This window comes from Syngnathus leptorhynchus, chromosome 6 (assembly GCF_054491065.1).
Source record: "Syngnathus leptorhynchus isolate UIUO chromosome 6, UIUO_Slep, whole genome shotgun sequence".
In the NCBI taxonomy this organism is placed as follows: domain Eukaryota; kingdom Metazoa; phylum Chordata; class Actinopteri; order Syngnathiformes; family Syngnathidae; genus Syngnathus; species Syngnathus leptorhynchus.
Genome location: NC_141200.1, coordinates 14475733 through 14493643, shown reverse-complemented (window position 1 = coordinate 14493643; position 17911 = coordinate 14475733). Strand labels below are relative to the sequence as shown.

The window sequence follows — 17911 nt, the reverse complement described above, 5'->3', positions numbered from 1 at the left end:
AGATTAGGGAAAGATCCTGTTTTATTCACATATGAGACGCACTGGGCTATAAACTGCAGGAGTTTTAAATTAGATGTCCTTATTTCTATTCTCTGTAATACCAAACCAAATCATTTTATAATAACATAAAAGCCATGGAAAAGCGGCACATAAGTTGCAAGGTTAAAAGATTGCGCAAAAAGTAGCGGCTTATAGTTTGGAAATTATGTTACTTTATTCTGTTACGGATGAAGCAGGGAACACAAATATATTCATTTAAGGAAAAGGGAAGTGGGAGCCTGGAAGGAGCAGCAGGTTAAGTCAGGCAGTGAACGAAGCAGAGTGAGTAAACTGGCATACAGGATATAGAGCAGAGACATGGTCAGGGACAGGCAGAGTGTCAGGCCGTGCAGCGTTCAGGAATGATCGGGAAAACAGGCAAGCTCGGTCGGCAACAAGTGTCAGAGTTGGTAATAGTCAGAGCAGAAAAAGGTAACAAACAGACAGGTAGCAACCTAGACGAATCGTCCAGGAGTAAGGGGAGTTAACGAGCCGGGAGCAGGTGTGGTGATGAACAGGTGTTGGGCAATTAGTGGTGATTACTTGCAGGGCCTGGCTGAAAGCAGTCAGTCACAAGACGGAATGGGCAGGACCAGAGATACAGAACTATCCTAGGTGCTGATTGCGCAGACACGTGAGTTATAGTATTGGTAAAATAGAAACAAAATCCCAATAAACAAGGCATGAATTTAGTCTGAGATCGTCTCAAGATGCGCCACAATATTCAAAAAAGTGTTCCAAATCAGTTTGAACTGTCCTTGGCTTGAATATAGAATTTTCTCTGGTGTACAATATGACAGAAGTTCATTAAACCAATGTTTTTGATTGAGCGATCAATACTTTCCCGTTTTGAAGTACACGCACATGCACACACACACGGACACGCACACTGGAGTTCAGCTTCAGTACAGTTACATTTCCGAACAACCAGGTCGTCGTATCATCATCATCAAAGAGCCTGATCAAAAACCTGAGAAATTGCAATTATATGAGTCCAGCAAGTCTGCCAAAGAATGCAACCCCAAAACTGTTAGGACCCGCCTCTCTAAGCCTCCTTCCAGGACCAGAGGTGCTTCACCTCGCACCTGAGGCCAATCAGCAATTAACCACCTGCAGCTCATCAGCTCAGCAGGGCTGGTATATAGCTGCCTGCTTCCCAGTCACCAGTTGCAGGTTCGTGTTGTCAGCTCCAGGGTGAGGATCTCTTCCCAGTCACCAGTGGCAGGTTCGTGTAGTCAGCTCCAGGGTGAGGATCTTTTCCCAGTCACCAGTGGCAGGTTCGTGTTGTCAGCTCCAGTGTGAGGATCTCTCTCTAGCTGCTGCTGCTGGATTCCTTCTTGATTTGGATCACAAGCCTCCTCTCACCTGTGGTAATTCCTGACTTTCTGTGGATTTCTTTTTGACCTCAGGTGCGAGATGAAGCACCTCTGGTCCTGGAAGGAGGCTTAGAGAGGCGGGTCCTAACAAAAACATGTCTATTTTTTATTTTACTCAGTCTATACAGTGTAAAATATGTTCTGTGATAAATATAAAATCTGTCTTTGTTTAAAGGACAGGAGTTTTGTTTGTGCTGAGCCCATTAATCTGTTCCATTTTTCTGCTGAATAACTGCACCCAAGATTAGCATACCATCTTGTTTTGTTTGTGTGGCCACTATTTGTTAATAAATTGTTAGGTATATTTTTATAAACGATCAGTGTTGGGCAAATTACTTCCAAGATGTAATTAGTTAGAATTCTAGTTACCTTTCCCAAAATGTAATTGAATTAGTAATTTAGTTCCTCCTTTGTAAATGTAACTCGTTACTAGGGATAGTAAATTGTGCATGACTTTTTCAAAAACGTTCGATGTTGCAAAAGATTTCAGATTTTTTAGCATGTGTCAATACAATTGCGTAGAGTAGAACAGCATAGACCAGTACTTCATTTAACTTTATATTTATTGAACAACAATGTAAATAAAGCGTAAAATAAATAATAAACTGTCACCCAACTTCCAGACAACTGTTCACATCAGCTGGACGTGCACACTGCACACTTTGCTCTGAGGAGAGAAAAGAAAAGTTCCAGCACAGAGTCGCCGAAAATTTGCTATACGGTAATGTAAACAATGTTGCGTCTTGGGATAGTCAAACAGCTGAAAAAGGAATTAAGAAAAAAAAGTAAAAACTTACCAGGTATGCCAAGTTCCTGACTCGAAGTCCCCCAAGCTTTTGTTTTATCCCGGTAAAGGCAGGGGTATTTGTCGCCCGAGGCAACTTTGAAAAACGGCGCACCCGCCCCCACCAATTTCCAAGATATTTTTGAACTACCGTATTTTTCGAACTATAAGTCGCGTTTTTTTTTCATAGTTTGGGTGGGGGGGGCGACTTATACTCAGGAATGACTTTTATGTGATTTTTTTTTTACTAATTTTCAAAATTCAAAAATCCGCTATGTAGTGAAACCGCGATAAACAAATCGCGATGTAGCAAGGGATTACTGTCATTTGAACTGCAATGTTGAACAGAAGCTGTGATGTACCAAAGTCAAATTCCTTGTTTGGCACGCTCAAACGTGGCGAATAAAAACTCTTGAATCTTGAACTGACATCAGCGGCGCAGCGCACACGCGGTGGTGTTTACATAAACAACAAAAGACTTGCCCCTCCATGAGTCGTCACCTTATCGTGGTAGAGGGGTTTGCGTGCCCCTATGATCCTAGGAATAATGTTGCCTGGGGCTTCATGCCCCTGGTAGGGTCACCCATGGCAAAAGGGTCCTAGGTGAGGGGCCAGACAAAGCACGGCTCACCAAAGCCGCTTATGACGACAAATGAAAATGGACTTAGTTTTCCCTCGCCTGGATGCAGGTCACCGGGGCCCCCCTCTGGAGCCTGGAGGTGGGGCTCGAAGGCGAGCGCCTGGTGGACGGGCCTTCGCCCATGGGGCCCGGCTGGGCATAGCCCGAAAAGAAAACGTGGGTCCCCCTTCCCATGGGCTCACCACCTATAGAAGGGGTCGGGTGCAAAGTGAGCTGGGCGGCGGCCGAAGGCGGGGACCTTGGCGGTCCAATCCCCAGCTGCAGAGGCTGGCTCTAGGGACATGGAATGTCACCTCTCTGGCTGGAAAGGAGCCCGCTGGTGTGTGAAGCAGAAAAGTTCCGACTAGACATAGTCAGACTTGCCTCCACACATAGTTTGGGCTCTGGTACAAGCCCTCGCGAGAGGGGCTGGACTCTCTTCCACTCTGTAGTTGCCCACGGTGAGAGGCGTCGAGCAGGTGTTGGCATACTTATTGCCCCCCGGCTGGGCGCCTGTACATTGGGGTTCACCCCGGTGAACGAGAGGACAGCCTCCCTCCGCCTTCGGGTGGGGGGACGGGTCCTGACTGTTGTTTGTGTCTATGCACCGAACGGCAGCTCAGAGTACCCACCCTTCTTGAAGTCCCTGGAGGAAGTGCTGGAGAGCGCTCCTTCTGGGGACTCCATCGTTCTACTGGGTGACCTCAATGCTCACATGGGCAATGACAGTGAGACCTGTAGGGGCGTGATTGGGAGGAACGCAGCCCCCCCCAATCTGAACCCGAGCGGTGTTCCATTGTTGGACTTCTGTGCTCGACACGGATTTTCTATAATGAACATCATTTCAAGCATAAGGGTGTCCATGTGTGCACTTGGCACCAGGACACCCTAGGCCGCGGTTCGATAATCGACTTTGTAGTCGTGTCATCGGATTTGCGGCCGCATGTTTCGGACACTCGGGTGAAGAGAGGGGCGGAGCTGTCAACTGATCACCACCTGGGTTGGCTCCGATGGTGGGGGAAGATGCCAGTCCGACCTGGCAGACCCAAACGCTATGTGAGGGTCTTCTGGGAACGATTCCACTGACCCGCCTTCTATTGAGGAAGCAGGGCCTGGAGACTCTGAGGCACTTGGCACCAGGACCTCCGAAGCTCGCAGTTCGATGATCGACTTTGTAGTTGTGTCATCGGATTTGCGGCCCAATGTTTTGGACAGGGATGCCGTCAAGCTGAAGGAGTCCTATTGGGCCGTTTTGGCCTGCAGGACTCCAGAGGCAGCTGACAGGTACCGGATGGCCAAGCGGAACACGGCTTTGGCGGTTGCTGAGGCAAAAACCCGGGTGTGGGAGGAGTTTGGCGAGGCCATGGAGAATGATTTCCGGACGGCTTTGAGGAAATTCTGGTCCACCATCCGGCGTCTCAGGAGGGGGAAGCAGTGCACAGTCAACACTGTTTACAGTGGAGATGGTGTGCTGCTGACCTCGACTCGGGACGTCGTGAGTCGGTGGGGAGAATACTTCAAAGATCTCCTCATTTCCACCGGCACGTCTTCCATTGTGGAAGCAGGGCCTGGAGACTCTGAGGCGGACTCTCCAATCTCTGGGGTCGAAGTCACTGAGGTAGTTAAAAAAACTCCTTGGTGGCAGGGCCCTGGGGGTGGATGAGATCCGCCCGTTCTTAAAGGCTCTGGATGTTGTGGGGCTGTCATGGCTGACACGCCTCTACAGCATTGCGTGGACATCGGGGACGGTGCCTCTGGATTGGCAGACTGGGGTGGTGGTTCCCCTCTTTAAGACTCCGCGGAGGGTGTGTTCCAAATACAGGGGAATCAAACTCCTCAGCCTCCCTGGTAAGGTCTATTCAGGGGTGCTGGAGAGAAGGATCTGTCGGGAGGTCGAGCCTCGGATTCAGGAGGAGCAGTGTGGCTTTCGTCCTGGCCGTGGAACAGGTGACCAGCTCTACACCCTCGGCAGGATCCTTGAGGGTGCATGGGAGTTCCCCCAACCAGTCCACATGTGTTTTATGGAGTCGCAGAAAGCATTCGACTGTGTCCCTCGGGAAAGAACGAGATCCAGGATACAAGTGGCCGAAATGAGTTTCCTCCGCAGGGTGTCCGGGCTCTCCCTTAGAGATAGGGTGAGAAGCTTGGTCATCCGGGAGAGACTCGGAGTAGAGCCGCTGCTCCTCCATGTTGAGAGGAGCCAGATGAAGTGGCTCGGGCATCTCACCAGGATGCCTCCTGGACGCCTCCCTGGGGAGGTGTTCTGGGCATGACCCACCGGTAGGAGACCCCGGAGACGACCCAGGACGCGCTGGAGAGACTATGTCTCTCAGCTGGCCTGGGAACGCCTTGGGATCCCCGGGATGAGCTGGATGAAGTGGCTGGGGAGAGGGAAGTCTGGGAGTCTCTCCTAAAGCTGCTGCCCCCGTGACCCGACCCCGGATAAGCGGAAGAAGATGGATGGAGGATTTGATCACGGGATTTAATGACTTGGAGTGACAGAGATTGTTTGATAAAATTGTTGTTTATAATTGTATGGTCCTGTGGAATAATTTGAACTGCAACCGACATCAGCGGCGCACACCCGGCATTATTGACATCAAGGACGATCGAAGGACTTAATGATTTGGAGTGACACAGATGGTTTGATAATATTGTTGCTTATACAAGAGTTATTTGATATATAATTTATATATCGTTATATGGGCCTGTGGAACTGCAACCGACATCAGCGGCGTGGCCAAACCCGGCATTGTTGACATAAAGGACGATCGATGGATTGAATGATTTGGAGTGACCTAGATGGTTTGATAAAGGTGTTATTTATGTTATAGTTATTTGGATAACTGTCAATGTTACGTCAGGCCCGTTCTCAGCTCTTCGTTTGTGTTTATGTCACGTTAGCATACCGTATCGTTTAGCCTGTTGTTGCTCGTTCATGTCTGTTCTTAATGTTGGATTTTGTCGAATAAATTTCCCAAAATGTGACTTATACTCCGGTGCAACATATATGTTTTCTTCACTTTATTGTGCATTTTATGGCTAATGCGACGTATATTCCGGAGCGAATACGGTAAAATAAATACGGTACTAGCACAACCAAAACTTTATTGTTTCTATTTTTATTGAGGCTATTATTGACATACAATTGCATCAATTTTACATGATCAGTGAGCTTCACATAATCACTTTGATGGGGAAGTGAGAGCACCGGGGGCAGAATTTTTCACATACAAATGAGAGCGCTGGAGAGGGCGGCAAAAAATGCAGAGGTGAAATTTTTCACCTGATGATTTTGCCGCCCCCTAGATTTTGCCCCCTTTGGCGGCTGCCTAGCTAACATTATTTGGACCCTGGGTATAGGTCCAAAGAAGTATTGTAAGTATTGTACATCTCGAGATGAGTATGGATGGCGACGATGATCATTCTTTTGTTTTTGTCCCACAGAACGTCACGTGACGCGAGGCGTAGCAAGTCAAAAGTCAGTCTGCAGAAAGGCAGGAGCGTGTTTTGTGTCACAACCAGCATAAGCAATGTGCCACATTTCACCGTGAGTAACAGTAATGACCTTATAATAATAAACATAGAAATTAAGTAAATGATCCATTACTGGATATCTATAATGGTGTTAGTAACACCGTTAGTCCCAACACTGTAAATGATACATATGAACCCTTTAGCTTCATTACATCTCGACTGAAAAAGACATGATGAGGTTTGCATGAAAATTGACCTTTGATTTGACTTCTAACCCAACTTCTAATTTAGAAATATTTGAACAGAAATAGCGGCTCGGTGAAGCACTGGTTAGCACGTCCGCCTCACAATTAGGAGGGGGCCGGTTCGATTCCACCTCCGACCCTCCTTGTGTGGAGTTTGCATGTTCTTCCCGTGCCCGCGTGAGTTTTCTCCGGGTACTCCGGTTTCCTCCCACATCCCAAAAACATGCTTGGTAGGCCAATTGAGTGTGTGAGTGCGGATGGTTGTTCTTCTCTGTGTGCCCTGCGATCATCTGGCAACTGGTTCAGGGTGTCCCCCACCTACTGCCCGATGACTGCTGGGATAGGCTCCAGCATTGCCGCGACCCCCGTGGGGACAAGCGGTACAGAAAATGGATGGCAGGCTGAATGAAAATACGGGGGCTGGTTCGCACGTCCGCCTCACAGTTCAGAGGGTGCGGGTTCGATTACACCTCCGGCCATCCCTGTGTGTAGTTTTTATGTTCTCCCTGTGCCTGTGTGGGTGTTCTCCCGGCACTACATCCCAAAAACATGCCTGGTAGGCCAATTGAGCACTCCAAATTGTCCATAAGTGTGAGTGCAAGTGTGAATGGTTGTTCGTCTGTGTGTGCCCTGCGATTGGTAGGCCACCCGTTCAGGGTGTCTCCCGCCTACTACCCAATGACTGCTGGGATAGGCTCCAGCACACCTGTGACCCCCATGGGGATAAATGGTACAGATTATAGATGGATGGAAGAAAATACAAAATTATAGACTTGTGACTGTCACATGCCCGCTGCTTCAGCACCCTGGTCAGCGCTTTCCCTCCACTCACTTTCTTCACTCATGTTTGCTGTGATGCACACCGTTCACAGCCAGGCCCTACATAATCAGCGCTCATTGTCTCCCACCTATTCGTCGTTATCTACACAATTTAAGCGTAAATCTCCAGCCAAACACTTCATTGTCAGTTTGCCCGTGATGCAATCCCTCCGCTCACTGTTTGGTCTCTGACTGACTCCCCTTGCGTGCCTGTTTGCCCGACCATTCCTGAAAGCCACCCGGGACTGACATACCAGCCTGTTCCTGACCACGTCTCTATCTCACGTTTTGTCTTCCTGTTTGCCCAATCTGCTCCGACTTCTGTCTGGCCCGACCTTCTGCCTGGGCCCGGCCACGAGCTCACCTTGCTCCTGTCTGCATCGACAACTCACGCTGTTATGATTCCAGTACACTGTCCCATCGGTCTGCCAGCCTGCCAGCCTGCTTGTTGCCATCCCGCAAGCAACCACCCTTGTTCCGGCACCTGTTGTCAACTGTACAGCTGATGCCTCATTGCTCCACCAAAGCTCCAGCTTTCCACTTCCCCTTTTCTCTCAATAAGATTTGCACCTGGTCAAATTTAGTCTGGTGATGAATGAATCAGCCTAATATGTCTGTCACAGTGACAAAGTGCAATTTTGTATCTGATATGCAAGCTAGAGACACTAAAGAGTTTTAGTTTGTTACATGCATAACAATAGCATTGTCCATAAAAAAATCCCCATCATATACATCATACCATATTATAGCATATCCATTTTTAATTAGAGGTTTCTAGAGCAGCATACAGTGTTTTGCAGTATTCCAGGCAGAATGTGGGGCAGATAAGGACACGGGGGAAAGAGACAGGAGACATATGCTCTGACTGCAAATCAGCTTAGCTGCTCAAACAAGCTTCTATCAACCTGCTCTCCTCTCTTACCATTTTCTATTGTTCTATTGGTTGCTCTCTCTCAGCGTCTCTCATCCCTCTGATAACACCTCAATGAAATTGCAGGGCACGTCAATGCAGCAAGCTCACGTCTATGCAGCAGGCCCTTTCTCCTGTTTACATTTCTCTAGTGTGCAAATCCAAATAGGAACCGGAGATTAATCAACTCCCTAAACACTACTGATGGACTGACCTGAGATTTAACATTCAATTTAGGATGCTACTTCAAGCTTTTTATTCTTACATGAAAGAAAATCTTCCCATTGATTCAGGTAAATTGAAAAGCTCAGCAAAAAATACACATCATTTTGTGTGCCCTAAATCCTTCTTTAACTAAATCAGAAAGTGTGCATTGCCTTAATTTAACATCAAATGAAACCAAGGATTTTTGAGTGTCCAAGATGTGATGATTAATTTATAATGTATTTTATGTATGTATCTTGCATTAATCTGTTAACCCCTCTTGTAATCACGTGAGCTGAAAATATCCTTCCCACTTTCAAAACTGGGTCATTGCAGTCCAATAATACAGAGGGTAATATTCTGCAAGCAGTCCTACTTTTCCAGACAGAAAAAAAAATACATTTGCAAAATTGAAAAAAAAAAAGGTTAAATGTGTAAATCCTAATTGAGGATTACATGATAGTCCGATGTTGAAGGTCATGTATTGTGGTGTTTTTGTTTTGTTTTGTTACTCAATGATATTTGTCCTAAATGTACACAGCAATTGTCTTCATCTTCATCTTCTTATCCGGGGTCGGGTCGCGGGGGCAGCAGCTTTAGGAGGGACTCCCAGACCTCCCTCTCCCCAGCCACTTCCTCCAGCTCATCCCGGGGGATCCCAAGGCGTTCCCATGCCAGCCGAGAGACGTAGTCTCTCCAGCGCGTCCTGGGTCGTCCCCGGGGTCTCCTAAAGGTGGGACATGCCCGGAACACCTCCCCGGGGAGGCGTCCAGGAGGCATCCTGATGAGATGCCCGAGCCACCTCATCTGGCTCCTCTCAACGTAGAGGAGCAGCGGCTCTACTCCGAGTCTCTCCCGGATGACCGAGCTTCTCACCCTATCTCTAAGGGAGAGCCCGGACATCCTGCGGAGGAAACTCATTTCAGCCGCTTGTATCCTGGACCTCGTTCTTTCGGTCACGACCCATAGCTCGTGAGGGTAGGAGCGTAGATCGACCGGTAAATCGAGACCTTTGCCATTTGGCTCAGCTCTCTCTTCACCACGACGGACTGGTACAGAGTCCACATTACTGCCGACGCTGCACCGATCCGCCTGTCGATCTCACGCTCCATCCTGCCCTCACTCGTGAACAAGACCGCAAGATACTTGAACTCCTCCACTTGGGGCAGGATCTCATCCCCGATCCGGAGAGGGCATTCCACCCTTTTCCGACCGAGGACCATGGACTCGGATTTGGAGGTGCTGACCCTCATCCCGACCGCTTCACACTCGGCTGCGAACCGCTCCAGTGAGAGCTGGAGATCACAGACTAAAGAAGCCAACAGCACCACGTCATCTGCAAAAAGCAGTGACGCGATGCTGAGGTCCCCAAACCGGACCCCCTCAACGCCTCGGCTGCGCCTAGAAATTCTGTCCATAAAAATTATGAACAGAATCGGTGACAAAGGGCAGCCTTGGCAGAGTCCAACCCTCACTGGGAACGAATCCGACTTACTGCCGGAAATGCGGACCAAACTCTGGCATCGGTGATACAGGGACCGAACCACCCTTATCAGTTGGCTCGGCACCCCGTACTCCCGAAGTACCCTCCAGAGAACCTCCCGAGGGACACGGTCGAACGCCTTCTCCAAATCCACAAAGCACATGTGGACTGGTTGGGCAAACTCCCATGCACCCTCGAGGATCCTGCCGAGGGTGTAGAGCTGGTCCACTGTTCCACGGCCAGGACGAAAGCCACACTGCTCCTCCTGAATCCGAGGTTCGACCTCCCGACGGATCCTCCTCTCCAGCACCCCTGAATAGACCTTACCAGGGAGGCTGAGGAGTGTGATTCCCCTGTAATTGGAACACACCCTCCGGTCCCCCTTCTTAAAGAGGGGAACCACCACCCCAGTCTGCCAATCCAGAGGCACTGTCCCCGATGTCCACGCAATGCTGTAGAGGCATGTCAGCCAAGACAGCCCCACAACATCCAGAGCCTTTAAGAACTCCGGGCGGATCTCATCCACCCCCGGGGCCTTGCCACCAAGGAGTTTTTTAACTACCTCAGTGACTTCGACCTCCGAGATTGGAGAGTCCGCCTCAGAGTCCCCAGGCCCTGCTTCAACAAAGGAAGGCGTGCGAATTGAGGAGGTCTTCGAAGTATTCCCCCCACCAACTCACGACATCCCGAGTCGAGGTCAGCAGCACACCATCTCCACTGTAAACAGTGTTGACCGTGCACTGCTTCCCCCTCCTGAGACGCCGGATGGTGGACCAGAATTTCCTCGAAGCCGTCCGGAAGTCATTCTCCATGGCCTCGCCAAACTCCTCCCACGCCCGGGTTTTTGCCTCAGCAACCGCCGAAGCCGCATTCCGCTTGGCCATCCGGTACCTGTCAGCTGCCTCCGGAGTCCCGCAGGCCAAAAAAGCCCCATAGGACTCCTTCTTCAGCTTGACGGCATCCCTTACCGCCGGTGTCCACCAGCGGGTTCGGGGATTGCCGCCACGACAGGCACCAACAACCTTACGGCCACAGCTCCGGTCGGCTGCCTCAACAATAGAGGCGCAGAACAAGGTCCACTCGGACTCAATGTCCCCCGCCTCCCCCGGGACGTGGGAAAAGCTCTGCCGGAGGTGGGAGTTGAAGCTCTTCCTGACAGGGGATTCTGCCAGACGTTCCCAGCAGACCCTCACAGAGCGTTTGGGTCTGCCCGGTCGGACCGATATCTTCCCTCACCATCGGAGCCAACCCACCACCAGGTGGTGATCAGTTGACAGCTCCGCCCCTCTCTTTACCCGAGTGTCCAAAACATGCGGCCGCAAATCCGATGACACGACTACAAGGTCGATCAACGAACTGCGGCCTAGGGTGTCCTGGTGCCAAGTGCACACATGGACACCCTTATGCTTGAACATGGTGTTCATTATAGAAAATCCGTGTCGAGCACAGAAGTCCAATAATAGAACACCGCTCGGGTTCAGATCGGGAGGGCCGTTCCTCCCAATCACGCCCTTCCAGGTCTCACTGTCATTGCCCACGTGAGCATTGAAGTCACCCAGTAGAACGATGGAGTCCCCAGAAGGAGCGCTCTCCAGCACTTCCTCCAGGGACTCCAAGAAGGGTGGGTACTCTGAGCTGCCGTTCGGTGCATAGACGCAAACAACAGTCAGGACCCGTCCCCCCACCCGAAGGCGGAGGGAAGCTGCCCTCTCGTTCACCGGGGTGAACCCCAATGTACAGGCGCCCAGCCGGGGGGCAATAAGTATGCCAACACCTGCTCGACGCCTCTCACCGTGGGCAACTACAGAGTGGAAGAGAGTCCAGCCCCTCTCGCGAGGGCTTGTACCAGAGCCCAAACTATGTGTGGAGGCAAGTCCGACTATGTCTAGTCGGAACTTTTCTGCTTCACACACCAGCGGGCTCCTTTCCAGCCAGAGAGGTGACATTCCATGTCCCTAGAGCCAGCCTCTGCAGCTGGGGATTGGACCGCCAAGGTCCCGGCCTTCGGCCGCCGCCCAGCTTACTTTGCACCCGACCCCTTTGGCCCCTCCTATAGGTGGTGAGCCCATTGGAAGGGGGACCCACGTCTTCTTTTCGGGCTATGCCCGACCGGACCCCATGAGCGAAGGCCCGGCCACCAGGCGCTCGCCTTCGAGCCCCACCTCCAGGCCTGGCTCCAGAGAGGGGCCCCGGTGATCCGCGTCTGGGCGAGGGAAAACGAAATCCATATATCTTTTTCATCATAAGGGATCTTCTGAGCCGTGCTTTGTCTGGCCCCTCACCTAGGACCCTTTTGCCATGGGTGACCCTACCAGGGGCATGAAGCCCCAGACAACATGGCTCCTAGGATCATAAGGGCACGCAAACCCCTCCACCACGATAAGGTGACGACTCACGGAGGGGTACACAGCAATTGTGTAAAACAAATTTGATTCTATTTCAAATTTATTTATTATTACAGTGGAGCCTCGGTTTTCGAACGTCCCGGTTCTCGAACAATTCGGTATTCTAACAAAAAATTCGAGATTTTTTTGTTTCAGATGTCGGACGAAATTTGGTTGTCGAACCTCGCGAGATGAGCCGAGAGGATCCGCATGCCAACTGACTCCGTTCGTTATTACATTCTCTCTACTCTGAGGATTGCATAAACTGTAATCATGCCTCCAAATGAAGCAAATGGGAGCAGTAAAGCCATCCTAAAACACAAAGAAGTTCCTAAAGCAATGCGACAGTGAGCGCCCGGCGCACTGCGGTTGCGCGATCGGACTAAATTAAGCTCCCTGCGCACTGAGGTCCACTTAAATTTTGGAAAGTACATCAGGACTTTTAAATTATTTTCTCAATTTCAGCGACCGCTCTGTCATAATAATGCGACCAGCGCGGTGCAGTTGCGCATTCGGCGGTGCACTGCAGTTGCGCGATCAGACAAAAATGCGCAAATGAAAAAATGTTTTTGCTTGGAACGTTTTTTTTTTTTCCATTATTTGTAATGGGAAAACATGTTTCGGAATTCGAATGATTCACTTCTCGAACAGCCTTCTGGAATGGATTGTGTTCGAAAACCGAGGCTCCACTGTATTTGCAATTTTTTTTGTCATTATGGCTTTATTTATTTGGGAAAACCGAGTAGCAGTACACCAAAAGTGGGCATTCTGTCCCAAGGACTGAATGGTCTGTCTGACCGTCTCGGACGAAACCCATTATAACAATACGCATTACACTGCTCGCCTGCCTGCCTTCTGTCATGACGACAGGCTGAGATTGCGGGAAAAAACAGGAAGCTGAGCTCCAAAAGTGACCAAGCCAATTTGTCCTAAATCTCATTCCGACAAAGCCCTTAAATCACGACAGATTCATTTAGTGGCTTGAATTTTAGTGCCACATCATTTTTACATATAGACCTATTATACAAGTGCCAATGTTCAGCTCTCTCAACAGTCTCTTTTGGGATTTACCTTTAAATCAGTGGTAATCCATTCCTGGGGAGTCGCTGTCTTGCCTCTTTTGCAGTTCCCCCGGCTGCAGCACACCTGATTAAAATAATCACCTCATCAGGAAGCTCTGTATGAGCTTGATAACAACCCTATTTCTCTTGAATTGTCGGTCTCAATAAAAACAATCCTAAATATTGTTTGATACGCGAAACTAACGCGACATCTCTAATAGGTCCCTGCACTCAGCCGCCGATTTCATGAATTTTTTTGCTCAAACGATTCATTGCATTAGGGATTGAGATCACAGTAACCAAACATCCAGTCAAGACCTGTAATTACGGGAGTTCATTTAAATAAGGCTGACAATCATGTGATAACCCTCACAGATTTAAGATATACCGTAATATCTGGACTATAAACCTTGGCTGAATATAAGCCTCACAGCAATAACTAGGGAAAAATCTTGTTTCTTTTCATACATAAGTCGCACCGTACTAAAATTTGCATGTGCCAGCGAGTTATTTACAAAGAAAGATGGTACCCAAAAAGAGTTTTTAAAGTTTTAATAACATACCTTAACTTTTCTTCCAAACAATGCGACCCTCCTACAGGTGGTGAGCCCATGGGAAGGGGGACCCACGTTTTCTATTCAGGCTATGCCCGGCCGGGCCCCATGGGCGAAGGCCCGACCACCAGGCGCCCGCCTTCGGTGACCCGCGTCCAGGCGAGGGAAAACTAGGTCCATTTGTCTTTTTCATCATGAGGGGTCTTCTGAGCCACGGCTCCCGAGTCTGCCCCTCACCTAGGACCTTTTTGCCATGGGTGACCCTACCAGGGGCTTGAAGCCCCAGAAAACATGGCTCCAAGGATCATAGGGGCACGCAAACCCCTCCACCACGATAAGGTGACGACTCACGACACAGTGAGTTCGGTTGAACTTTATTCTACTGTTTAACCATGTACTTTACTGTACTCACATTATTGTTAATCAATATTTATACGCAAGTCCGCATCTTCTGTGTCCAAATTAAACAGTTGGGCAATTTCACCATTAAACAGGCCACATTCCTTCTCGTCATTGTCACGTTGCTCTTCTGCAATGATCCTGGCATTCCAGAAAGCTCTAATTGTGCCTCATAAGCATGTTTTGTTGTCTATGCCATTTTAGAGGGTCCTAATGCTGTTTTCTTTGCACATACGATTGTATTTATTTATCAATTTTGTCTCTACCGCTACTTGTGGCACTTGTCTTTGTCCTTGATTGTCTGTTGTTTATCCATTTTTACATTAGCCACTTGTTTCTTGTATTCTTCCACTCTTGTATGCTGCTCTGACAAGACAATTTCCCCACTGTGGTATAAATAAAGTTCTATCAATCAATCAATGGCAGCGTTGGTATGTACTCTTCATGTTACCTGAAGTCCTCTGATTGGTTTACCGCCCCGATCTACGTAAAACGTAATGTCCTCGGATTGGTTCATCGGGTCTACATATTATGCCTGTATATTACGTCTCTGTGTGGCGGAAGCCACACAAAACCACTTTGTCTTTGTCTATGCCATTTTAGAGGGTCACAATGCTGTTTTCTTTGCACAAATGATAGTAATCATTTATCAATGGCGGCAGAGGTACGTATTCAACACCGATCTACGTAAAACGTAATGTCCTCTGATTGGTTCATCGGGTCTGTATAATATGGAAGCCACACAAAACAACTTTACAGATTTTGGAATTTGGTTCACATAAAAGGCGCACCTTTTTTGAGAAAATTAAAGGCTTTTAAGTGTGCCTTGTGGTGCAGAAAATACGGTAGTAGTGATAAGTGCAACATTTAGATGTGCAAATAAGCAATGGGACATGAGAACAGCAGTAACCTAAGGTAGTTGCTATTACGTAAATAAATATCAATGGAAACATTTTTGTCCGATTTGATCCAAGAAGCCATTAACTGATGGCCTGATGACAAGAGCTCAAATTTGTTTTGGATCTGGACAATTCAGAATACCATTTTGCATAACAGAAGCCCCATAATGCCAAAATAAAAAGTCCATCATGTTATCTTCTGTTTAGTGTCAGCAACATAGCACCTTGACGTTCACCAATGATCAGGATAATTCAGAATATCATTTGCCTTCTTCAAAACTTGTTTATTACAGATATACATGAAGCCTTGCATGCTGAAGTCTTGACTTTTTTTCCCAGCAGTTTTGACAAGACTACAAAGGAGATTCTTACAAGACAAGTTCAGGTTTCTGAACCATGCAAAAGTACTATAGTAATAAAGAAAAGGATAAAACGGATTTTTGAAAAATTCTGAAACAAATCATTATCTGAGATGGAATTTAGAAGGTTTTCATTTTATGTACAAAGTACAATTGTTGAGGTGACCTTGAAATGAGGTTTGAAATAGTTTATTGTCAAGGAAAACACCCCGATATTTGTACTTCTAAAATATAACATCAGAACCTTTCATAACAGTAGGTGTTGGAATAGAGGTCAGTTTCCTAAAATCAATTATGATTTCAGGGGTTTTCACCATGATGAAAACATGCCATCAGCAAAACTTAAAATGTCTCCTACTGAAGCTGCAAAGACACGAATAACTGTAAAAGTCTAGCTCAAGTGAGAAAAAGCTTGAGTACCTGGAGAAAACGGAGAACATTCATACCCATGAAAGGAGAGATTTAAAAAAAATTATGTCTCTACTGTGAGGCAGATAAGATAACATCATCATCAATGTGCTGACCAACACCAGAATCTTTACATATTTGGATACCCGGACTCCCCATAAATTATCATTTAAATTTTCCTGTCCAGATACGTTTTGTCAGAACACACTAAATATAGATGTTTATTTTGTTGTCTTGCGACAAATATCGTATATATTTCAATTATAAAATGATAACATGTCACGATCATTACTTTAGGTTAGACTGTCAATTCAGCTGAATAAAGGCAGATGTCTAGAAGACCAGCACTTTAAATTCTACTGGTCAACAATAGCGCTGTGAACATAACACAATCATGCTCACTTTCCATCACATTCCATCACTTTCTATCATCTCTATTTCTCTGTGTACAGAGCAAGGTTATAGTACTTTTGCTGAAGTCACAAGACTGGCTACTTTATTTTGAGATATGTGAAAGTGAACATGTAGGAACTCAATATGTCTCAGTCCTCTGCTGCCTGCTCACCCGCACCTGTTCTCCTTATGACTTTTAGGCTGGCATCACACTTTTGCATCAATTTTACTTAAAGACACCCCACCTTGTGTTTTCTAGCACTAACCCTAACCCTCTCCTCCAATAAACAGGCCCTTATCTGACCAAGGCCGCACATGAAATTCTTTCTTTCCTCTCCTTGCCCGATTTCTATAGTTTACTCAAATGAGAATCCTGGCCACCCATCCCTGTCCATTTGAGTGGTTACATTTAGAGGAGAGGCCTTAAAATGTCATCATGGAAAGTTATGGCCCAAAAAAGATCCGGCGGTCACATCACGTGCTATCTCTATCTATCTATCTATCTATCTATCTATCTATCTATCTATCTATCTATCTATCTATCTATCTATCTATCTATCTATCTATCTATCTATCTATCTATCTATCTATCTATCTATCTATCTATCTATCTATCTATCTATCTATCTATCTATCTATCTATCTATCTATCTATCTATCTATCTATCTATGTGTCCAAATCCAACACCAAAAACAGACATGAACCAGCAACAACAGGCTAACGTGACATATACACAAACGAGGAGCTGAGAACGGGCCTGACGTAACATTCAGAGTTATTCAAGTAAGTATTACATAAACAATACGTTTATCAAACCATCCGTGTCATTAAATCCATCGATAGTGCTTTATGTAAACAATGCCGCTTATGCGCCGCATATGCTGACGTCGGACCCATTGTAAATTGCATTTCTAATTATTCCACAGACCCATATGACGATATATAAAGTATATTTCAAATAACTATCATATTACAACAATATTATCAAACCATCTGTGTCACTCCAAATCATAACAAGCAAACTCCACACAGGGAGGGCCGGAGGTGGAATCGAATCCGCACCCTCCTAACTGTGAGACAGATGTGCTACCCAGTGCGCCATTGAGGCGCCCTGTTTTTAAATCATATGTTTAAAAATGTAAAACTATACATGCAGTATTAAAAATGGGGACTAATAGAACAAAACTACTACGTTACAATATAAATATATACATATTTTATGTAAGACATATCAAACAAAGCAACCAGTTCGGTGAAACACCACAAGATAAACATCACTCTCTTGTGGGGTTTTGATAGCCCCCTTTGCTACTCAGCGCTGGAGCCCGTTTTAATTTTAAAGCCATTGCGGTCCATGTTTCATCATCCGTGGCCTCTTTGCGTGTCGCCAACAGCTTCTACAAAGATGAACTCAATGTACATCAGGCACCAACCTTCTCTCGATCAGCTCCCTGGTTCACCAGCGAGCTTCGAAAAATGAAGGCAGCTGGGCGAGTC

General features: G+C 47.3%; 1 protein-coding gene across 4 annotated transcripts in view; it reads right to left on the bottom strand.

The window, feature by feature from the left end:
* Positions 1-17911, bottom strand: part of znrf1 (zinc and ring finger 1) — a 67333-nt gene that overhangs the window by 22205 nt on the left and 27217 nt on the right. Inside the window, exon 3 of one of the 4 annotated variants that reach the window (XM_085913991.1) lies at positions 1053-2082. The exons of the other annotated variants lie outside the window; for them this stretch is intronic. Within the exon in view, the coding sequence (XP_085770117.1) occupies positions 2024-2082 (59 nt within the window). The 3' untranslated portion in view covers positions 1053-2023. Of the gene's footprint in view, positions 1-1052; positions 2083-17911 lie in introns of those variants that run through there. 4 annotated transcript variants of the gene reach the window in all.